Source organism: Equus quagga, chromosome 1 (assembly GCF_021613505.1).
Source record: "Equus quagga isolate Etosha38 chromosome 1, UCLA_HA_Equagga_1.0, whole genome shotgun sequence".
Classification (NCBI taxonomy): Eukaryota; Metazoa; Chordata; class Mammalia; order Perissodactyla; family Equidae; genus Equus; species Equus quagga.
In genome coordinates, this window is record NC_060267.1 from 17,297,149 (window position 1) to 17,321,363 (window position 24,215).

The window sequence follows — 24,215 nt, forward strand, 5'->3', positions numbered from 1 at the left end:
AGGATAAGGGGACATGAGAGTGTGGCCTGGAGAAAGGAAAGGTGGAGCTTTAGAGGAGAATTCGTTTAATCATTGAAGATCTGTAGTTGAGGGTCTCCCCTCTTCCTCTTCAAAAGGCTGCAGCGGCGCCAAACTCGCTTTCCCAGGGTCCGCTGCAGCAGAGACAGCGCCTCCTGAGCCCGCTTTTTGGCGAGTGTCGGCTTTGCGCCGATCGCCGCCTCCAACTCCCGGCATGCCGCTGGGCGTGGGGCCCGCACGCAGACTCCATTTCCCAGCCTGCCTCCGGGCTCGGGCAGGACGTGCCGGCGCCTATAAGAGCCAGAGCGCTGCGGCCGGATCCTATTGTTAGCCGGAGCCGGGGCGGTTCTGGGTGGCTGCTGCCGGGGGCGCCCAAGTTGCCGGAGCCGCCCGCCCTCCGCCTCCTGCCGGCCGACCTGCCCACCCGCCCTCCCTCCCCGCCCTGCCGCCCTGGGAACTCCCCGACCGTCGCCGCGGGCCCGGGACTCGCTCTCTCCTCCCTCCTTCCCACCCGGGCTAGGGCGGCGGCGGCAGCGGGGGCGGCAGAGACCATCACGGGAGGAGGCAGCTGCGGCGGGGCCGGTAATGGGCCTGGGGGTGTGGGGCGGAGGGTGCCGCCTCGTCCTTTCTCGGGATCGGTCCTCAGGCGGCTCTGGAGGAGCGATCAACCCTGCGCCGCGCGGATGGAGGGGTCAGAAATGAGGGAGGCTCGCACGGGAGCGGTCGGGGGGCGGGGAGCCAGGGCGCCGCTGGGAAGGGAGAGTCGGGAGAGGCGTGGGAGCGAGGGGCACGGAGGACGCGGGCCCTGACTGCGGGGGCAGCTCGAGGGAGACCGATGTGCGGCTTGGAGGCCGGCAGGATTGCAGATGAGGGCTGAGTTCGGAATGGAGTGGAGATGATGTAGGATGGAGGGAAGTGAAGGAAGGGGAGGAGGAATAGAGGAAAATGTGGGAGGAGTGGTTGGGAATTTGTGAGTAGCAGGCAGGAAGGGCTGGGAAGGCTGGATAGGGGCTGCAGACGATTGGAATGAGCGGGAATGTTAGCAGGAATCAGCGAGAAATGGGTTCAACGGGGGTGTCCATTAAGGGGAACTGGTGACTTGACATGTCCTTTCAGCTCAGGTTCCTGATGTCTCCCATTTTTCTGACGTTGTGTGGGAAAACGAAAGCATCACTTGCCCTGGTTGCTAGCTTGATTTTTTTCCACAGGCCCAAACACGCAGCTGACTGCCATCCATCCCTTTTAGTGCCATGGTCTTGATTCATCCTTTTAAAGGGTTGTTTAGAGGGGCAGTGTGACACACAAACCGTTCTTCAATATGAAATGTTAGAAGTTATTCCCGAGAAACACAGTGTCCCCTTGTCCTGCTGTTTTCAGTTCAAGGTAAATCCATAGTTGATTCAAATTTTCCTTTTCTTTACTGACTTTCCATCTTGCAAATCTCCAAAGCCAGGAGGATGTTGGTGTGTGCCAGAGTTATAAATGACTGGATATCCTTGAGAGTTCATGGTTCCTGCAGCATCATGTTCCAGTTCTCCCACAAACATCTTGTGTCCTCTGTATGACAGTAGTTTAGACACAGAAAGCCAAATTCTAACCTTGTGTGAGTGAATGGGTGAAAACCAGGGAGTGAGGGTTGGAGGGGGGGCTTCCTTGAAATACTTAAACAGGATGTTTTCACTTGAGCACTTTATAAGTTCACGATCCTGGTAATCACAAGGACACATGGAACCATGAAATTCACAGTATTGGAGAATCAACCACATCTTATAAAAGGAGCAATGACAGGTCATTTTATTCAGGTTTATCGTAACACTTAGCAGCAAGCCTTCCTTCCTCTAATGCAGCTACAGATGGTGGCCCTGACGACCTTACTAGAGATTTTGGTCCCTTGACCTTTAGCAGAAGGTTGGGTTCCAGTTGAGTGGAGAAGCTTCCTCCTGTGAGATCTACCTTGTCTTATTCTTTTAGACTCATTTAAGAGAGAGGATTTTATTACCTAAAATTTGCAAATGTAATGTGCATCCACAAAACTGGGGCTGGGGGATTGGGACATCCCTCTTTTGCTAGTCTCATGTATGCTGGTTTTTTGTGTTTTGGGGTTGTTAAGGGAATTCTCACAGGCCTGAAAAGGCTTAGATCTAGTACTAAAATACACATATGCTGTAGATCTATTTTATTTGGTGCTGGCCTAATATCTTCTATATACTGTGGATCTGAATTGTTTCCTATAGCTTTGGGAAATGTTCAGCTAGAAACACTTGAGAAGAGAGTGTAAGGCATGTAGCCAGAAAGTGTCAGCTGACTTTTCATTTTACTGGCATTTGAAAGCTTTTATAGAGGTTTGCATTATTTTCTCCAAAAGCATTTGTTGTTTGAGTTGGTCATTTTGACAGTTAACTGTTAGTTATGACCTGTATTGCCAGTCTCACCTCGATTATTGCTGGAAGGGTTTAAGTGCTGGGAATATAACTTATAAGTATTTCTCTTGAACACAGGCATTGATCCTCTGCCACTGAATAGCTGAGTAAGATGGGAATGACTGGTTTCTAATTATGGTTTGAAAGGAGGTTGGTTTGACAGATTGGAAAGTGTGGAACTATTCTAGTTGTTGCTGTTGCAGAGAAAGATCTCTTGGGGCCGCTGTGAAAGTGGGTGGAAGGTTTCTTGGTGCCCAGTGAACATCTTTAACGAGTCAGGTTCACACCAGAGAGTTGGACAGGGAGAGCTGGCTTGAAATTTAAACTTAGATTCGTTGTCAGGACAGAATTGATGGTTTGGTTTTTTTGTGGGTTTTGTTTTTGTTTTTGTTTTTATAATAGATCATGGAGTTACTGTCAGAGAAAGTGATGTTAACAGATCCTGGGTAGGGTGAAGAGAGCTAAGAGAGTGTGCACATTATTTACACATATAGCCATAGATTATTCTCAGGCATTTTAAAGAAAATCTTTTTCTCCTAGGTTTCACATCTTTTTTTCGTTCTTACCTACCTCCTGTCATTGCCCAGAAACCACTATTCCAGAAGTGCAAGTGGGGAAGACATAGAAAAAAAGGGTGAAGGAGCCTGGAACAAGCAGCCAGCAATCCTTGCTGCAGCAGAGTGCACAAAAAGTAACCCAAAGAGAAATGATAGCCCTGAGGGCAACTGGGTTAAGACAGTGGAGACTCTTGATAATAAAGATGGTTTGGGACCAGACCCAACCTCCTGCAGGTCTTAAAGAGAAATATTCAAAGGGAACCCACACTCTTAGAAGCAAAGGGACACCCGAAGAAAGAACAGAAGTGCACATTTGCTTCCCATGATGAAGCCCTGAGTGCTTCCAGGCTGAGGAGAGAGCCGCTTTCCTGGGAGCAGCACCACCTGGACCTCAGTTAAAACTGAAGCTGGACTCACGCCCTTTCTGAGAAAGCAGATTTTCAGCTCAGTCTGAGTTTTCATCTGGTTGATAAGGTTTTTAAGTGGGGAGGAAAAATGAGATTTAGTGGTCAACATTATTCTTATTTTTTTTAATCCCATCCACATAAGTACTCACTTGCATAGGTTCCCCTCCCACCCCAGTAATAGAATGAATGAGAAAATTGTTAGTTAATAGGTGTCTTTAAACCCAGCTGAAATCTTAACCCATAAAAAGGTCCTTGGCTCTCCTCATTTTTACCATGTCCTAGGAATGTGACCTCTGGGTAAGCTCGGTAACCTGAAGAACACAATTGATACTTCGGGCTCATTTTTAAATTTAATTATAATTCTTATCAAGCACTTGATTATTTTTTTCCTCCTTGGCCAAATTTATTTCAGGAATGTGCTTGTCTGAGACCTGTGATGGCTGAGGTTTCCTAAGTACATCTTGTGACTTGAATGCAGAATTTTGATGAGATCTGGTGAGATAGATTAGGAAGTATCTTTCTAAAGTACTTATTAGGTCTGGTTGACTGTGTAGAACCGAGCCAAGAGCAGGCCTAGTGCTTCCAGGAGACACAGTCCAGAAAGAAAGCTCTGGAGCCGGCATCTCTTGACACCACAGTATATTCTGGTAGCTGCTCTGCAGTAATGCAGCCCTGTCTTTCTGGGCAGTGTTGTTATTCCTGCTGCATAATTAGCAACTAGTGAGATCATAGTCTGGGGAGATTCTGGCATTACTGAGGCAAAGCAGGGAGGTTCGTATCATCACATGTGGCTCTGGCTCTCACAGCATTTCTGCCAAGCAGATTCATATCCTTGGGAATTTAGGTCCAAAGATGGAGAAGGGGAAAGATGTGTACCTGGAAAATGGACCATCCCAGCCTCCTGTTGTGTGGCAGCATGTTGAAAACACTGCCTACCATATTGATGTAACCAGAGTAAATTGTCACTTCGTTTGCTATTTGTTTTCCCCTTGTCGGTCTCTTTACAGAGGGCAAAGATTGTAAAGCTGTTTTCCTTGCACAGAGGCTAAGGATAGACCAGCCGAGCCCTGTGTTTTGGAGCAGTATGAGATGGGGAAAGATTCTGGGTTTTGAAGCCAGAGTAGGTTCTAATCTTCAATCCCTTCTTCAGAACCTAATCTGACCTTTTTAGGAGCCTGCTGAGACACTTTACATTTGTGAAGATCTGGATAAAGCCTTTCCCTAGCTGTCGATGTACTTTGAAATTGAGAGCCTAGAACGGTATTTCCCAAAGTGTCATTTGCCCCCTAAGGTACTCTGGAAAACAAAGGGTTCCATAATCAGGTGTGTAAAACCTTGTATTCTGTGTTTTCTCCCATCCTTCACCATGCTCATTAGTATATTAAAAGCCTCTAAGAGGTCCTCCCATAAGCATTTTGTAAACTATTTTGACACAGCAGTCCTATTTCCATGCAAAAGCTATTAATATCCATGGAACTAGTTTATTTAATATATACACTTTGGGAAATGCCAAGCTATATTTTCACCAGGAAAAATAACTGGATCCAGTCTGGGTTAGGCACAGCCTAATTCTGCCTTTGATCCCCAGTCCCTCCTACTGGCCTCATGGAGAGCTCTCCTGTGTGATCAGAAGAGCAGCTACCGTTACCCCGGGGCTAATGAAGGCTAGAGCCCAGCTGGCTTGGAACCAGAGACCTTCACTCCACTGGGAAGGTGCTCCTGTTACTCATCTCATTATTCTAAGAGTGACTGAGCCTGGAGGGGCTGAGGGGAAATAAAAGTAGAATGTTGGCTAGAATAAGCAGAGAAATGACCTAGTCTCGAGAGACTGGACGTCAGTGCTGGCTCAGGCGCTTGCTTCAGTTGGAGAGCCTTGGGTAAAGACTTGGGAGGGGTCTTTCTGAGGACAGGAATGCTGATTCCTCTTTTCCCCTGGGCAGAATCCTAATGCACCTGGCTAATTGGTGGTGAGCAGGGGCTTTGGGGCCAACGTGGTGGGCTCCCCAAGAAAACCCCTTTGAAACCAATGGATGCATTCACGGGCTCGGGTCTCAAGAGGAAGTTTGATGATGTGGATGTGGGCTCATCAGTTTCCAACTCAGATGATGAGATCTCCAGCAGTGACAGTGCTGACAGCTGCGACAGCCTCAATCCTCCCACAACTGCCAGCTTCACACGTGAGTGAGCCGCTCCCTCCCCACCCACGCTCACTCACACTCATAGCCTGCCCCCCTACCCCCCCAACCCACCCCCTCCCCCCCACCCCACCCCGCACAGAGCATCAGAGCCCATTGCAGCTCTCCTAACAGCGTCTTCTATTCAGCTTGGGGATTTGACCTTGATTGTAATCTTTCCCCCTCTTGGCTCACCCTTGCTCTGTGGAGGACCTCACTGCTCTAATAGCATAGAGTTAAGTCTGATATATTCTAGCTGACTTTTTACTTGTGCTATGGTTTGTGAGTTAGTGGACAACTGGGGCAACTCCAGATTTCTTAATTCTTATGGCTCAATTGGTTTCTTGGAAAGAACTTCTGATACTATAGATCAGGGGTTTCCTGTGGGCCAAATCTGACTCACTGCCTGTTTTTGTAAATAAAGTTTATTGGAACACAGCCACACCCATTGTCTGATTGCTTTCATGCTAAAATGGCAGAGTTGAGTAGCTGCAGCAGAGCCCTTATGGCCTGCAAAGCCTAAAATATTTACCGTCTGGCCCTTTACAGAAGAAGCTTGCTATCCCCTGCTATACAACGCTGTCTAACAGAATTTCTGCTATGATAGAAATGTTCTGTATCTGCACCATCCACTATGGTAGCCATTAGCTGTACGTGGCTATTGAGCACTTGAAACGTGATTAGTGTAACTGATGAGCTGAGTCTTAAATTTTATTTCATTTTAATTAACTTAAATTTAAATTGCCACATGTGGCTAGTAGCTGCTGTATTGGACAGTGAAGCTGTATAGATTGTTACATCCTGAAAAGATTACCTAGAGATCCTCTTCCCAGCTGATGTCTAAAAATAGATTTTCTGGTCATCTGTTTGGGTAGAGTCAGTCTGGAGGCAGTGGTGTGGACCAGCTGATGTTCAAGGTCCCTTCCAACTGTGCGTTTATGATTTGAAAATTAGAAAGGTCCCTAGGTACAGGGAGCACCTTTGCAGAAGAATTGAGAGCCGAGATGGATGAGCAAGAACTGGTTCTCCACACAGGCCACCTCGGGGTTAGTAAAACTGCTCTGTGCTCCCTTCTCAGCCACCTCCATCCTGAAGCGGCAGAAGCAGCTGCGGAGGAAGAATGTACGCTTTGACCAGGTGACCGTATACTACTTTGCCCGGCGCCAGGGTTTCACCAGTGTGCCCAGCCAGGGTGGCAGCTCTCTGGGCATGGCCCAGCGCCACAACTCTGTGCGCAGCTATACGCTCTGTGAGTTTGCTCAGGAGCAGGAGGTGAATCATCGGGAGATTCTTCGGGAGCACCTGAAGGAGGAGAAACTCCATGCCAAGAAGATGAAGGTGCCTGAGGGGTCGGGGTCTGGGGCTTCCCATGTGCCAAGATGAAATGGGAACCATCTAGGTCTACTGATTTTTTTTTTTTTTTGATTGTTGCCCTTGGCATGTCGAGATTCCAAATCTTTCTGTGAAAAGTCTCAGAAATGGAATCAAATCTCAGTCTGAGACACCATTCTTTTGTCTCTGGTGGGGAGTCTACCAGAGATAGCAGAATGGCTTCCCTAGAATTCCCTACCTTTGCCCCCTAAAAAACCCAAAGTTTTTTGAAGTTTAAAATGTGTAGGGCTGGCCCGGTGGCAGAGTGATTAAACTCGTGCACTCTGCTTCAGCAGCCCTGGGTTCATGGGTTTGGATCCTGGGTGCGGACCTACACACCACTCATCAAGCCACACTGTGGTGGCATCCCACATACAAAATAGAGGAAGAATAGCACAGATGTTAGCTCAGGGCCAATCTTCCTCACCAAAAAAAAAAGTTTAAAATGTGAATTCCTTAAGACAGTCAAGTCTGCCACCCCTTGAATCTGAGGAGGCACAGTGTTTGTTTTTTGTCAAAAGACTGTCCATTGCCCTGATGCACAGAACAGGTTTTGGATTTTTTACATTTTCTGAAAGGATCCTGCTGTTTCTATAACCCCCATTGCCTCTAGGTGATAGTCTTTTGTGTGTAAACAACAGCATTCCCAAATAGTTGTTTTGATTGTATAACTGTGGCTGCCCTCCATCTGATGCGTCATCAGCTCTTCAAGTGTAGGAGGGGAGCAGGGCTGGAAGAAGACCCATCTCAGATGGCTCTTTATAATAAGCTACCCATTTGCTCTGCTTAGCACTGCTTGGCACTCCACAGCCATAGTTTCCACCAGTCCGCAAAAATTTCCCCCCGAATTCCTAGTTCCAGATTTGGAAAAGGCTGCTGTAGGCCTGGCTAAGTTCCTTGTGGGCCCGGAGCTGACCCATATTAAAACAGGTGGCTGCGTGATTTCCAGGGTTGTGGGTGAAATCCTGATGAGACACAGCAGAATGCGGTAGGGTTGGAAAACTGGTGGCCGAGGATGCAGGCTAATTAGATCTCATTCCTTTCTCCCTTTGAGAGCTATGTCTACTTCCCTCAGCCTCCTCCTAAAGCCTTACACCTGTTTTTCTAACTAGAATGACCTTCGGGCTTCCCTTCTGTCTGAGGAATTCCATCACTGATCCTATCACCTTCCTGCTACTATAGCAACAGCTGGGCAAATAAACACTCATTCTCATCATTTGCAGTGAAGGCCTTCTTCTCTTTCCCTAGGAGAAACCTCTCTCCTAAATCTGGTAGAGGAGTGGCCTGTCAAAACAGGATACCATCCTGGTCCACAGCCTCCCATATAGGAGGTGTGGGGACAAAGCCAGGGAAACTCAAGGCTGAGATAGCGGATTCCTACTTCGTAGCAGTTTGGGTGAGCAGCCGCAATCGTGGCATCTAATAATCTTTCTAGGTCAAGAGAAACGCCTTCCTCTGCCCTTCCCAGGTCCAGTGTACTCTTAGAAATTTTTCTTGTCTTCCGCATTCTAGAGGGGAGGCAGTTGGTCTCCAGAATAAAAATTTGGCATCTCCTGTATGTCATCTAATATTTGTTTTCCTTTTGGGCTGCCACCAAAAAAGGGAAAAAAGCTGCTGGTGCTCTGCAGCTTTAGTTACCTATAATTTTTCTAATACTTACATTACTTTTTAAATTTTTTTGGCTTTTATATATATGGAACTTATTATTATGAAGAGTATGAATTGGGAATCTAATAACTTTTTTCAAAAGAATATCCAGTTGTCCCAGTACCATTTAGTGATTAGGAGATTCTTTTTCTGACTTGAAATGCCAGCTCTATCCTAAGACATTAAATCCTCATGGCTCCATGCGTTTCTTTCTATTGCATCTCTAATCTCTCTCCTTTGAGAAGACAGCAGGAGGAACGATGATTAGGAGGCCAACCCCGATAAAAGAGACAGGAGCAATCCCAGAGTCTGTGGAAAGGCCCCTTGTAGTTGGCCTGCTGGGAACAGAAATAATAGACGAGAGAACCCCAGAAGCACCACTTTATTTGTCTCCTCATTTCTCTACCACCTTCCCCAGAACGAACAAACAAAAAAACAGGTGTGTAGCTTAGAACCCAGGCCGATTGCATCACCTCTCTCCCAGGAGTTGTTCCTTTACCAGCATTACTCGGGCTGGCTGATGAAATAAGCCAAACCCTCCACTAGCCTGGCTTTCATCCTGCTGGTAGCTTCCAGAGCCCTGGGGCTTATGAGGCCTCGTTTTCTTTACTTGGATTCTCTAGTGAGTTTTCCAAACTCATTCAGCCACAGATTGTCTTTAGCCTGTCCTCCCACTAAGAGTCCCTTCCTTGGCTCTTTAGCCCTCTTGGCCCAGAGACCCCAGATTTCCACCTGTAGATATTACACTCAGTATCATATAATGCACCTTACCTCACATACGACTTTGCTTTTAAGTCAAAAAAAGGATTGGGAAGGAGAAAGAATACTTTTCTACTGGCCGTGGGTTGGAAGCAAGGGCTTTCTTTGGTAGCCATTAATAATTTGCTCCTATTTGTTCTCCCAAGAAAACGAAGCCCTTCTTTGTACGCCCAGGTAATCATTCACACCGTAGGGATTCCAGCTCATTGACAAAGACCTGGGAGCCTTGTACTACACTTTCATGTACTCTTCTTCCCAGAAGGTGGTTTTGGGTCCTTTGGGTACAAATGGAATGGTGTTTTGCAAGGTTATCTATACAGCCAAGGAACGTCCAGCCATTGACTTACCCCTTCCTCCCTGTGTTTGAAGGCATGTCAGCTGAAGTTAAGGGACACAAGGCTGGGAGTGGAGGGTATATTTGTTGGAATGGATTATCTTCTAGGAGGGAAGATGAGACAGAGGTTTTGAGAAACTTTGATCTAGAAAGGTGATGTCCCTTGTGTTAGAGCTGCATAAATCTTATCTTTCTACTCTAGATTCTCTTGACCTACACTATCCAGTGTGGTAGCCTCTAGCCATATGTGGCTCTTTATACTTAATTAAAATTAAATAAAATTAAAAATTCAGTTTCTCGGTTGCTCTAGCCACATTTACAGTGCTCAGTAGCCACACGTGCTAGTGGTTACTACATTAGCACAGACATTTCCTTACTGCAGATGGTCCGGTGGGACAGTGCTGCTCTAGGTGCGCACTGTGAGGAGGCGCGTGCTGACAATGCTCTAGAAGCTAAGCTTTCCTTCCTGTCTCTTGGCAGCTGACCAAGAATGGGACAGTGGAGTCGGTGGAGGCCGATGGCCTGACACTGGACGATGTTTCAGATGAAGACATTGATGTGGAAAATGTGGAGGTGGATGATTACTTCTTCCTGCAGCCTCTGCCCACTAAGCGGCGCCGGGCCCTGCTGAGGGCGTCAGGGGTCCACCGCATCGATGCTGAGGAGAAGCAAGAACTTCGAGCCATCCGCCTCTCTCGGGAAGAGTGTGGTTGTGACTGTCGACTATATTGTGACCCAGAAGCGTGTGCCTGTAGCCAAGCTGGGATTAAATGCCAGGTCAGTCCAACTTGGCCTGAGATGGTGTATCTACACCAGAGTCAGGGGGATGTGGTCTGGGTGCCAGTGAACCTGGAGGCCGCCCATCCACGGGTGGATTGCCTGTGACTATAAACACTCCCCATTTCCACAGCCCTCCTCCACCAGCAAAGAAAACCAGCATGACAGGATTCTTAGGCTGTGGAGATACTGATGATCTTTTCTCTTTTACACCTCAGAAGTGATAAGCAGCAGCTGTCAGCAGATGGAGGAACAGGGGTTAGTAAGTTTAACATTTAGTAGCTGTTCCCTGAATAGTGACTGATTTCTTGAGGTAAAGGAAGCAGAGAAACGAGGTAGGCCTTTAGATTTTATCTTGCAAACACGTACTTCACAGTACCTCCACTCCAATTTTGTAAAAATTAACATAGTTCTGGGATCCTCTAATTCAGGATCAGACTTGGACTGGCAGAGCCTAAATCCATAGTGTCCTAAAAGGTAGAAAGCATCATCCCCTAGCTGGCCTTCTGACAAGGGACAGTTTGGAAGACACAGCTCAACTAAAAACAGCAGTAGTCTCCCAAACAAACATTTATCTGGAACCTGTATATTGAGGGTGTGGATGCTGAGTCCTTGTGGTTGAACTTCTCCTAACCAACTTTTTCTTTCTTATTTTTAGGTAGGTATCAAATAGCTGTAGCAGATCTGGCCAAATACTGCTTTTCAGACTGAAGTCCCATAATGAATCAGTCTGTTGCACACACACTTGAGACCAGTCCTAAGACCTGGACTATCCCTAAGACCTGGATTGGGGAGTTCTTTATGTTGATACCGTAGGAAGACATTGTGTATTTGTACATACTTACTAGCTTTCTTGTGTTTTTAATTTTTTATTTTTGGTATGTGGGGTTTTTTTTCCTTTTTGGGATCCAAAAGGGAGATAAAGAGGTAGAAAGCATCTTCTTTCCAGATATCCCTGGTCTGTAAGTTAATTATCTTGGTAACTGCTTCAGAACCAAACTGGTCAGTCATCAGTGGAAAATGAAGCAGGTAGCGAAAAGCTGGCCATTCTTTTATTTGAACCTTCATTATAGCACCTTAGCAAACTAAGATACTCTTGCTTAGTTTCCCTAGAATGTACTGCTTTGGACTGCCTAGATCTTCTGCTTCCACTCCCATGCCTGTCACTGCAGAAGGCAGTAGGCTTGGGCCCCAGCCTCTTGTTTTCTCAATAAACCAAGTAAGTTCCAGAAAAATCTCTGAGGCACATTAATTTCTTCTGCTCAGAACCGTCAGCATTCAGAGAGCCATCTCTGGACTTTTTAACTACAAGGGCCCTTTGACATATTTTTGTCTACTTTTTGTTTAGAAAAGGAAACCAAAGCCCTAGAGAGATAAATGACTTTCTTGAGGTCACACTACTAATTATCGGCTGTGTTGGAATCAAAACACAAGTGGTGTGATAACTACCTTCTAGTGCTCTGTGAGCTCACGCTGCAAGTTTTGAATCGGTTGTTTCTCTTCTTATAAGAATACCTCAAATCCCAGCTGCCTGTGTTTGCCAGCCAGTCTGTTCTCTCCATTGTTCAGTCTGTTGGTCTCATCTTGCCTCAACCTCCTTGTCCCCTCCTCAGGTGGATCGCATGTCCTTTCCATGTGGCTGTTCCCGTGATGGCTGTGGGAACATGGCTGGACGCATTGAATTTAATCCAATCCGAGTCCGGACTCATTACCTCCACACCATCATGAAGCTGGAGCTAGAGAGCAAGCGGCAGGTGAGCCGCCCGCCAGCGCCAGACGAGGAGCCCTCTCCCACTGCCAGTTGCAGCCTGACAGGAGCTCAGGGCTCTGAGACACAGGACTTCCAGGAGTTCATTGCTGAGAACGAGACAGCAGTGATGCACCTGCAGAGTGCAGAGGAACTGGAGCGGCTCAAGGCGGAGGAAGACTCCAGCGGCTCTAGCGCCAGCCTGGACTCTAGCATTGAGAGCCTGGGTGTGTGCATCCTGGAGGAGCCCCTGGCTGTTCCTGAAGAGCTGTGCCCAGGCCTGACGGCCCCCATTCTCATCCAGGCTCAGCTGCCCCCAGGCTCCTCCGTCCTATGTTTTGCCGAGAACTCGGACCACCCAACTGCCTCAGCAGTGAACAACCCATCCTACTTGAACAGTGGGCCTCTGGTCTATTATCAGGTGGAGCAGAGGCCAGTCCTGGGGGTGAAAGGAGAGCCTAGTACAGAAGAAGTCCCGCCCTCTTTCCCTAAGGAGAAGGACCTCAATGTCTTCTCTCTCCCCGTTACCTCACTGGTGGCTTGTAGCCCCACAGACCCAAGTGCCCTCTGTAAATCAGAGGTGGGGAAAACATCCACTCTAGAAGCACTAGTGCCCGAAGATTGTCACCCTGAGGAGCCTGAGAATGAAGACTTCCGCCCCTCTTGGTCCCCCTCAAACCTCCCCTTCCGCACGGACAATGCAGAGGGCTGTGTGGTGGAGAAGACCTCACCGCAGAGTGAGGACCAGCGCCCTGAGGACCCTTCCCTGGAACTCCCTTTGGCGGTGTGACCCGGGGATGGAGGTTCTGCCTCTTACCCAGTCTCTATTTATTCCCTTATTTTATCTAACACATTTCAAAACAAAACTGTAGAAGCAGCTGCTGCTCCCATGTTATTTTATTGGGGTCTTTGGGGAAAGGGTGGGAAAGGATTGTTTGTACAAGTATTTTTTAAAGGGTAAACAGAACCAAGGAGACCAGCTCCGGCGTCCTGGGGCACAGGAGGCTGCCCTGAGCTTTCTGGGCCATTGGAACAAAGAACTAGGATCTCACAGGAGAAGCTGGGTAATTCAAGCAGCTATTTATATAGGGACCAGAACACAGTAATTTGAACAGCATGGCAAAGGCCCTTCTCTCCCTGCGCTCCAGGCGGGGAACAGGCTCATTTTTCTCCGTGGTTGTTCTGATACCCTATTTTGGTGGATCATAGTAATGCAATTGGAAATGTCACCTGGTCGAACCTAGAGGAAGGGGTAGAAGGGTCTCTGCTTCATTACAAAACCTCGAGGATTTATCAAAATTTAACCTGCCTTCCCTGGCCCCCTATTTGGTAAATAAGTTAATATTTGACATGTTTTTGGTGTTCTCTGACCTGTTCCCCACACTGGGGATTCCTGGTCTGTAACTTGAATTGTTTCTTTCTCATCTTCTTAGGTACTAGAGTTAAACTTGCCTATTTGTCTTTTCCCCCTCCATCCTTTTTCCTTTGAAGAAAAAGAGCTAGATTGGCCGGGGGTGTGGTACCAAGAGCCTGAGTCTTGTGTGTGTGTCAGGCAGCGTCAGGCTGGGGCTCACACATCCACAGGAGGCATGTGTGGAGCATTAACTGTGTCCAAAGGAGGCAGCAGGAACGGGCTGCTGTCTGGAAAGAAGATGACTTTATCTGTGCCATGCTTGCTTTTTCACCCAGGTTTTTCTTCCCCCTCTTTGGGAGATTTGAGCTTTAAAGGAAAGTAGGATGTGGCAATTCAATGTCACCAACTAGTTTTTGTTCTTTTTTTCTGTATCTACCCTCGTGGTCCTTTGTGGATGTACAGGGTTAGAGAGTCCTTATACTATTCCAGTTCACCCCCAAGAACTGCAAGTGTTTATTGGACCCTCCATCTTGATATATAAAAATTGGAAGCCAAACCAATTCTGAAATGCTGCTACAACTCCCAGGTTCCAAAGAATTCAAGTTCTGCTTATAACCTTTGAGGTCTACAGAGTGGGATAGCCACTCCATCAGGGGGGATTTCTGTTCCTCTTATGTCCAGCTTATGTTCCAGGATGTGCTCCATTGAACACTGAATTCTTTTTATTAGCAAAGTTATTTGCCTCTGTTTTCAATTGGAGGCAGTATCAGGAGAAAAACACTCTTCTTTAGCATCCTTTGTACCATGCTTCACTTCTGGTATGGTTTACTAACTGGGAAAGAACAAAGAGAAAAACTTCTTTTTTGGAGGGGGAGATAACTGTTCCTACTTATCTTGCTCATAAAGCCTTTTCTGGTGGGATATTAAGGCCCTGGTATCTTAAAACAACCTTTTTGTATGTCGCAGCAGCATTTCACCTATAAAATCCCTAAACTGAGCCTGAAAGGCCTTGTACTTAACACAGGTACATCTTTTAACCCATTCTGCCTCTCCTGTTCGTTCCTGTTTTTGCTTGGTTTTACTTTTGTGGGGGAGTTCTTAATTAAGTACATAGGTCCTTATCGCTCCCCATCCTCTAGCCTCAAAAAACAGAGTTGAGAGTCTTAAGTACCTGAGATCTAGATGCTATCCCAGACTGAGCTACACCCTCCCGCCTTAGATGGGTCCCCTCAAATACAAGACTGAGGCTTTACTGGGGATTTGACTCTGGAGAAGAGTCTTTCTGAAAGTTTGTTTTGGAAGGGGCAGTGAGCTCTATACATTCCCTCCTTAGGAAGGCTCCAGCCTAATCTAGGAAGTGGGTTCCAGCTGCTCAATAAGAGACACATTAGCCTCTGGGATCAAACCAAGAATTTGAATCTAATTATCAAACTCATTGCCACCCCCAAGATATTTGATTTTTCTGAAAAACTAGTTTCCTAATCTAAGTCCATCCCTTCTACGATTCTGACTCACACTGATCCCAAGCTTTTAAATGCTAAATATTAACATTTAGCATTAACTGTCTTGTCAAGCAAAAGGCCTTCTCTGCCACCTAGTCCATCTCGTTTCTGGTGCTACCTGAGTTGGACAGAACTATAGCTCACAGTTGCTAGAAAAGCGAGGCCTCTGACCACAGAAGCAGAGAGCTTCAATCCCACTCAGTCTAGGCCTAGATGAAAGAAATGACTCATTGCAACTCTTACTATTTTCCAATTTCCTTTCTCACATACTGTACACAGGTAGTATTTTCAATGTGAATCCAAAGCTTGTCTGGTTCTCTGAAAATAATTTTTTTTTTTTTGCCTTTTAGGTCTTTTACATTGTGATAATGCTGTATTTAAAGAGAATATTTAAATGTAATATTAAAGAAATATTCAAAAGAATGGTGTGTTATTCTTTATCTTGGCAGGCCACAATTCAGTTACTTGTTAGAGAAAGGATGCTTCTCCAGCATTATATATAAAACTAATTAGGCCAGTTAGAGATTAATGTTAACAACAGCAATGTTTTATGGTGGGAAAATAGAACATTCTCTTTGGAGCCTCAAGAGCTTGATGTGTACTATTTGCCCTTGTGCACCTCTTCGGCTGAGGCAGGCCTTGACCCTGCCCTGTTGGAACTTTCCCTTTCTGTAGTCCCTACTCTTGGGGCCCATTTTCTAATTCCATTACTTTATATATGTGTGAAATTCTCTATTCCTAGCTACCATCTTAAAATCCAGCAAGAGGATCAACTTCAAATCAGTTCCTTCATAACTTCCATCCCATCAGAAGGTGCTATTCTAACCAATTAATCTCCCCATTAGTTAGGTTATGTCAATCTTATAACAGGAGACTTAGCAAAATGATTAGAGTATGCATAAGTAATTTCCAGCAACTGGTTTCAGGCAGTCTTTACTTGGGTTCAAAAACAGTGCTTCATGCATTTACAATAAGTTACTACAGGTCACTGATGTACACAGACAAAAGCTAAACCCAACTTACTATCTTGACGCAGACCTCTCCTGGTCTCCTGGGCTGGGCAGTAATTAGTACCTTACAGGTTTGATCCATGGCCCAAAGAAGGCAGCCACTGTCAGTTACAGCTGGATTGCTGCAACACAGTGGAGGTAGCAAAGAGTTTAAGATCCACTGGGGCTGTAGCACAGCCCAGAAATTAAGACAAGGAGAGCGAAGCCTGTAAACGCTGGGGAAGGGGTCAAGAAGCACTTGTATTTCCTTTTATCTTTTCCATGAGAATGTTCCCATAAGTTATTCACTAAAAAAAAAAGTTAAGGGGCTGGCCCCATGGCATAGTGGTTAAGTTCAGCAAGCTCCGCTTCAGCAGCCCAGGTTTGTGGGTTCGGATCCCAGGTGTAGACTACACCACTTGTCAGCCATGCTGTGGCAGTGACCCACATACAAAATAGAGGAAGACTGGCACAGATGTTAGCTCAGAGTGAATCCTCTCAGCAAAAAAAAAAAAATTTAAAGTTAAGGTGTTCAAAGGATTTGAAAAGGAAAGAGAGTGGTTAGCTCAGTGAGGAAGACAAAAAAAAAAAACCCTATTTTTGGTCATATCAGAAAGGATTGAGGGGAGCATCAAAACACTCACATGGATGCAAACGCTCCAGTTTAACTAGTGCTGTTCTCCTTACAAGCCAGAAACTGTCTTTAACAAAAACACAGCTGGGTAGAATATGGCCATGGATAAGTCCTAGGCCAAATGAGGATTCCCACCTGGGGCAAAAGCTCACTTACTGGCATCTGAACTTAAAACATCACAGTAAGTGCTCGGTACAGAGGCTGCTGCCAGCTCCAGATAATTCTGAGGAAGCTGGGGTGACACTTCACATGGGCCGCCCCTGGGAACAGGGTTTGTTTCAGTTCTGGCTCCCACGTGGGTACCAGTGTGAAGCCTGCAGCACCTGCTTCTCTGCCTCCCACACACCTAACAGTGCACACACTCTGCTGACAAGTGCTGTTTGGTCCCACGCTGCTGTACTACGTGACTGCAGGACAATGCCATCTGCTCCATGTCCACTCAGCGCCTTGTCCCAATGTAGTTGGTGGAAAGCAGGACCACGTTGTGTAGCAAAAGGGACAGCTCAGCTTCTGAAAACACCATCAATGTTAATGGTTTGGCCAGGGAACAGTTTCCCTTCTAAGCACCTTGGTGTACAGGCCTTGAGACTACAGGTGGGAAGCCAAGTGCAGAGAGGTGTGACATTAACAGACTATTGTTCTCAAAGTTCCCCTGCTTCATTCCAGTCCCCATAAGTATGCTTTCCTTTCCTTCCACCCTATATTCATATCTACTCATCCTCATTTCTTGATTTCTTCATGTAATGGCAGTAGAAAATTCAGAGATGGTAATGGTACTAAACACCACTGTCACCCTTGGGATTCTTCTGGTAGAAACTAGTGCTCTGGGGACATTTCTCAGCTCCAAGGAGAGTAGGCCTACCCTGCTATTCACAGGCTTAGAAAGCATCACGGCCCAGCCAAAGGTTCCAAACAGGAGCCTCACAGGCCAAACCCACCCTCAGAAACTCTCTGTTTAGCCAATTGAGTGATTTTGTTTTGAATTGGAAGGCCTTTAGTCTAGTGCTGCTCTCCTGGAACAATTCTGCTTTCCCCCTCCACAGGACATTTGGAAATGTCTGGAGACATTTTTGGTCGTCAGAACTGAGGAAAGGGGGTGTGACTGCATGTAGTGGATAGAGGCCAGGGATATCACTAAACATCCTATGAGATACAGGATAGCCCCCACAACTAGCATCACTAGTGCTGAGATTGAGAAACTCTGCTTCAGACTAGCATGTTCTCACTCTCATGCTCCCACAAGCCCCACTACTCCCTCTTGTCTTGCCGAGTCTGCTTTACTACCTGCCTAGTTCCGGTAGGCTAGTGAGGTTGTGCCCTTTCAATTAGACATTTATGCTAGATAAGGGTCTTACAGTGCTTAATAATTGACTCCAAAATAATCTTAGAATAAAACAGAAAAATGACTTGGATTTTAGTGGCATAAGCATAGGGATTTGTCTTACCTTTCAGGCTGCAGGAAATCTGCAGCCATTCTCCCAGCCAAGTTCGACACCTGTCTTCAGCAACATGGGTAGAATTCAGGCCACGAAGATAACAAGCCTGTATCACTCAGAAGAGAAACGGTCCTTAATTATCACAGAGCGAGTATGCCAAGGAAGTGTAAATCAACAAATATTCCAAAATCTCCTTCAAATAAATTACAACCTCATCCCCACAAGAACCCTTTCAACATGGCAATCTGAACTATGATGGACAAGATTAGCAAAAAAGCCTATATAATCTAAAACAATGGTTTTTGAAGGGCCAGAAGAAACATAAACCAAAATTACTATGGGCAATTTCTTCCCATGAGTTAAGTTCACTGAGAAGAAAAGACATAGAAATGAGATGAGAGAATAAAAAACTTTGGCTTCGCTGTAACAAGCAAGACAAGGAGCTCTCTCTAAGCTCAGAAGCCCACCAAGGATGGAGGGTGACACTGCAATCAAGCTCTTACCGATTTCACTTCCTGAGCAGTCAGCTGGCCAATCCCCAGCTTTGCCAGAGCCTTGTCCAGGTGGTGAATCACAGTGGTATGAGTCTTTAAACGGTGTCTCAACAAGAGAGGAGGCAGATACGGTGTGAGAAGCATGGCTCGACTCAAGGCTTTCTGTGACACAACAACACAGGAGGAGAAAGCCATCAAAGAATTACCATAAGCAAACACGCGAAGCAAGGAGAGGCTGCGGAAAAGAGAAAGCCTCAAAGTGCTCACCATTTGCAAAGCATGGAGTTGGTTCATGCCCAGAGGATAGTTAGAGAAACAGTTTCTCAGAGCCAGGATATCATGTACTGCTGGGTGGGTGCCATGCTGTATCTTGGGAGAGGTAAGAGATTGGTAGATGTTAGGAAGGTCCTGACTAGCCCTCTTAGCTAGTTTTAGTGCAAACTGGATCTAACAAGATTCCTAGTTTGCAGGAAGGGTTAATTGGAGGAATACCTTGGTGCACAGCTCTGCCATATGCCACCGGAGTCCTGCATCAGAAATGAGGGGGATAACCCTTTCTAAACAACAAAGAATTTCTGGGTGGGACTGCTTCCGGAGAGCATGATAGATATCTAAGAAATCAATTTGTTGCTTTGGGGTCCAGAAATGTCGGATCAGAAGTTGCCTAGGAAACAGGTACCTAGAAGGAAAGGGAATTACAAAGTCACTTGCTGAAAGTGGCATCTTTCAAAGTGAGCTAAGAAGAAAGCATTTGGCAGACGCGAATACTAACTAGGAAGAAGAGATGGGGGCCCTACTTCCTTACCTCACTGTTCTTTTTTTGTGAATGAGTCGCAGACCAAGGTTTAAAAATACACTGAAGCACAATTTCAAGAAACATTACTGAGGTCCTGTGAAAAGCAGAAGCAGTGGAACAGCCTTGCACGCAGCATTCTGATACAATGACTCCTGAACTCATGGATGTGAACAGCATATTTGGGACAGAGCTGGAGAACTGCAGACAGAGCTGGACACTGTGTGTGATGCTGAGAACCTCAAACTGTAGCACAGGCTTCATGTGTGTGCAAAATAGAAGAGGCAAATTTGCCTTTTAATTCATTTCTCTACATGTGTGGTGGTGTAAAACCATGGCCACAAATTCTCTGGCACTCTTCCTATTGAGAAGTGAGGTCTATGTTCCCCTGCTTTTTAAATCTGGGTGACTGATTCAACCAACAGAATAGAGCAGAATGAGTCTTGTGACCTCCAAGGCTAGGTTATAAAATGCTGTGCAGATTCCTATTTGTTGGAATGCTCCCTCTTGGAGCCCTGAGCTGCCATGTAAGAAGTCCCACTACCCTGAGGCCACCACATTAAAGAGGTCACGTGTAGGCACTCTGGTTGACAGTTCAGTCTTCCAGCCATCCCTGCTAAGGCACCAGACATAAGAGTGCCTTAGACCATCCAGACTAGTCCATTTACCTGCTAAATAGCACTGTCAACACAACACGGAAGAGAAAAACCAATCACTCACCTACGCCCTCCCCAAATTCCTGACCCAGAAAATCAGGAAAATGGTGGTTGTTTTAAGCTGTTAAGCTTTGAGGTTGACTGCTACACGGCAATAGGTAACTAGAACAATAGGCAAGGTCACAGCTTACAAGTGTCACGTTTAGATATAAAGTAAAGCAATAAAGATTTTTGTTATCAGAATATGAAATGCATTTCTCTCCTGAAGCAAAAATTTGTCCCAAATTGGTAGGCCTCTCAGGGAGTGGGTTGCTGCCTCTCAGGATGATGGAAAAGGTCACTATCTTATTGCACATCACACAGGGGCACCTAAGAGACAGGCAGAGTCTAGGCCACCTGCACCTACAGCTGTCCCAGTAACTCAGGGGTTACTGAGCGGCTTTCATGAACCTTGGGCTAACTGGAGCAGAAAGTTTGATAACCTCTGCCTCACTTCTAAAATACAAGGTTCTTCTTAAAATAATTTGTAATTTTTAAAAATCTACATGTCTTCAATATGCTGGGGACACAGAAGTCTGTACTCACATTAGCAAGAAGACCAGGTAGTTGGCAAAAGGTGGAATGGAAATAATACCTAGGAAAAGACACTTGGTGACATCTCGACGGAACTAAGCAGAAATAAACACAGATGCAGTTTTAATATAAGTAAGTTCTTAATACAATGGACAATCCCTCCCCGCCACTGTGCAGTAAACTTCCATCATAGCCCAGAAAAGGATCAAGGTTATTTCTATCTTCCTCATTGGTAAGTTCTTTGAGGACAGAAGCCCTGATTTGCTCACTTTTGTATCCCAACTAAAGTCTAGTACAGGGCCTGACATCACACCAAATCCCTCAGTGAATTCCTCTGGATCTAGAGAATGGGTCCTAAATTCTTACTCTCAGCTTCAAAACTACCCATCAAGTCACCACCAAATACTACTTTCTTGCTGCCTTTTGGATCCTTGCAGATTTTTATATGTTCAGAAATGAACGGATTTTAGTATTTACAACTTTTATTCAGTAAGTGTGCCAGAAACTCCATGGAGCTCTGCTCTGGAGGGCTACACTCTGAATGAACCCATTCTGACAAATAATCTGACGTTCTTAGTTCAATACTTTGATCTCATGGCAAAGAGATCAGTGGAGAACAAGATAGGAAAGAAAAAAAACTTGCGATCTTGGTTAACTTTAGTTACTTCACCATGAACTTCTGGATATCTGCCCCTGGCCCATACCTGTCTCAAATGCTCCATCTCCCGGTATGAAAGTTGATGAAACTTTATATTGTGCTTCCACATATTTGTCTTTATTCTTCTAGCCTTTTTGGCATCAGCCCATAACATCTGCAATCCTGCCTCATTAAAGTAGAGCACAGAGTATGATGTTATCCCAGGTTGAATCTTACCGCAGCCTCCTCCTCCAGGTTCACCCACAACACACACACTGGTCACTCCCCAACACTACTCAAAATCACAGCTTTAAACTAGGTCACTTGAAACTCTTGTGAAGCCAACTTATTATCTTTTCTTTTCATCCTGTTCTCCCCCAGCACATCATCTCTCTTCCAGCCATGTTGGCCTTCTGTGATCTACTACGGAACGGTCTCCCTCTTCTGGTTCATTACTCATTCCCCTCCTAAAATAAAAATTCAAAGCTCCCTAACTTCACGAAGTCTTGCTCAATAAACCTTATATATTCTCCAACCAGGTATTAACTTATCTCCTTTCTATACAACACTTTTATAATTACTGTAATTCAACATATATCTACGATTGCCTTTTCTCTTTATAATAATTCTTACATTTATCTAGGACTTTAAAAATGCTTTCATATTTATGAACAAAATGATACAACGTCTAGGTTGGCTTCAAAATAATACAGGAGAGGGGCTGGCCCAGTGGCGTAGTGGTTAAGTTTGTGTGCTCTGCTTCAGCAGTCTGGGGTTCATGGGTTCGGATCCCAGGTGCAGACCTACACACTGCTCATCAAGCCATGCTGTGGCAGCATCCCACATAAAACAGAGGAAGATTGGCACAGATGTTAGCTCAGGAACAATCTTCCTCAGGCAAAAAGAGGAAGATTGGTGTGGATGTTAGCTCAGGGCCAATCTTCCTCACCAAAAAGAATAATAATGATAATGATAATAATAATAATACAGAAGGCGAGTGTAAAAATTCAATAAGATTGGCAGCCATGAGTTGATAACTGTTGAAGTGAGGTTAAGTAATGGAAATCCATTATATTATTCTCTCTACTTTTGTGTATGTTTAAAATTTTCCATAATAAAAGCCTTAAAAACCAACCAACCAAAATGCTTCCAAATCCTTTTCTCACTTGATCTGGTTATAAACCTGGAAGCAGACAAAGCAGCCATTCTTATCTCCACTTTACAGATTTTGCAAGTCCATAAAGCTAGTAGTAATTATGATAATATTCAGAGCTGACGATGTGGTAGTTTATTGTAACTGGTGTTACGGTAAAGTATACAGTAAAATAATAGCTATAGCTACACCTACTCTTAACCAGGCCCTAAGTACTTTACATGTATTGATTTATTTAATCTTCACAACCATGTGGTCAATAGGTAGGTTCTACTATTATCCCTATTTTAGAGATGAGAGAACCAAGGGACAGAGAGGACATTTGACACTACATCATCTCCTAGTAACTTGCAGAACTCTTGTTTGAACCAAAACATTCACAAACCAAGTATATGTAGTGCTATTTCCACAACATGCTACTTAGCATAGATTTATGACAAGCATTAAATCACATTTTCTTATGGGCCAAGTCAACTGATAAATCACAGGGCAGATCTGTGCAGCCATAGATCCCTGCCCTGGTGCATGACAAAGAATTTCTACTATAGTCGGATGTGTGCTTACAAAAAGTGTAAAAATACCTATATTCCCTCTGGGTGTTGTCAGAAGTCGTTTCTCCTAATATCTTTCTAGAAACATCCTCAAGAAGTGCTGACTTATAAGACTTAGTTTAATGCTCAAGTATTTATGAAACAGAATAATTCCAGCTCACACCCCCATAGAATAATCTGTAAAAGATCCTACTTCTTCTAACTCTGACATTGCCCAACAGCTGATTCAAGGGATTTCTATTTTAGTTTTGTTTTTACCTTTCATGAAGATTGTGTACAGGACATAGAAGCGGGGGAAATGACGACCCAAGAAACGATGGTATTTCCCATTAATCACTTTTGTCTTGGTTACCACATAAGAGATCAAGTTCTTCACATCTGTCTTTGGAGAAAGGTGAAGCTTTGAAGACCTAAAAGGAAGATCAAAGAGACTATCTGGGAATCAGTCCTGGAAGCCCCTTCACACCTGGGGTCGGTCCCTAATGTAGAACACTCAGCCTCGGAGATGCACGCTAAGACTTGAAACTTCTGAAATCCAAGGAAGATCTTGGGATCAAGGAGAGAGAAGCAATCAGACTGAGAAAAACAGATCAGGCCGACGAGAGGCCAGGCAGGAAGGGACGTCGAGGAGTGATAACAGTCTGCAGAGAGCGCAAGGCCTGAGGGACAACTGGAGAGGCAGGCTAAGGCCAGAGAGAGGCGGCGTCCAGGTATGTAGCGATAAAACCTGAGCTGAAAAAGGGAGGCTGACAGATGAGCTCAGGACACGCGGGGGATTCAGACCATATGGGGCACTGAGAATTGAAAGGGTCAGGAAGCCAGGTCACTAGCGGGGATTGGAGCGCGAATTCTGAGCAGAAGAATAAAAGTCCCGGGGCCAGGGTGTGGACCCCTGAGAATTAAGAGACAGCATGCAAAAATAAGGCTGAGACACTGGAAGGGCCTGAACGCCAAAAATGCTTTTCTCTCTCCGGGTCCCTCACCCAGGGGCCCCCCAGGCCAGGCCAGAGCGAACGAGTTGCAGCTTCCGGGTGACATAAAGTCCAGGGGTGACCGCCGAACCCCACAGAGCGGCCCGAGCCCAGCACACCCTGGAGAGCGCCATCTTCACAGCGAGGGCGGGGGAGAGGAGAAGAGGTCATCTTCGGGTCAGCGTTCACCTTCAGACGCATTCGTCCGACAACGCATGCGCCGTTTCCTGAGCGCTGATTGGTAACCGCAGACCGGGGGCC

The 24,215-nt window shown here is 45.7% G+C and overlaps 2 protein-coding genes across 11 annotated transcripts; one reads left to right on the forward strand and one right to left on the reverse strand.

Moving 5' to 3' along the window:
- The first annotated feature begins 362 nt into the window (after positions 1-362).
- CSRNP2 (cysteine and serine rich nuclear protein 2) lies at positions 363-15,490 on the forward strand. Of its 10 annotated transcripts, none has more exons than XM_046662813.1 (7): positions 363-709; positions 1,227-1,401; positions 4,574-5,115; positions 5,343-5,579; positions 6,655-6,914; positions 10,168-10,464; positions 12,078-15,490. In XM_046662813.1, exons 4-7 carry the CDS (start codon positions 5,429-5,431, stop codon positions 12,999-13,001), a joined length of 1,632 nt encoding a protein of 543 aa, XP_046518769.1. In that variant the 5' UTR covers positions 363-709; positions 1,227-1,401; positions 4,574-5,115; positions 5,343-5,428; the 3' UTR covers positions 13,002-15,490. The 10 variants fall into 10 exon arrangements, with proteins under 10 accessions (XP_046518769.1, XP_046518813.1, XP_046518794.1 ...); XM_046662857.1 differs by having other exon boundaries at positions 4,991-5,115; XM_046662873.1 differs by having other exon boundaries at positions 466-600.
- Positions 15,491-16,532: 1,042 nt separating this feature from the next.
- LETMD1 (LETM1 domain containing 1) lies at positions 16,533-24,125 on the reverse strand. The gene is made up of 9 exons (XM_046662898.1): positions 23,967-24,125; positions 23,242-23,393; positions 21,347-21,462; positions 20,655-20,737; positions 19,113-19,299; positions 18,888-18,989; positions 18,630-18,782; positions 18,136-18,232; positions 16,533-17,200 (listed from the first exon to the last, which is right to left on the reverse strand). The coding sequence occupies exons 1-9, from the start codon at positions 24,086-24,088 to the stop codon at positions 17,130-17,132; spliced, it is 1,083 nt and encodes a 360-aa protein (XP_046518854.1). The 5' UTR covers positions 24,089-24,125; the 3' UTR covers positions 16,533-17,129.
- Positions 24,126-24,215: the final 90 nt, after the last annotated feature.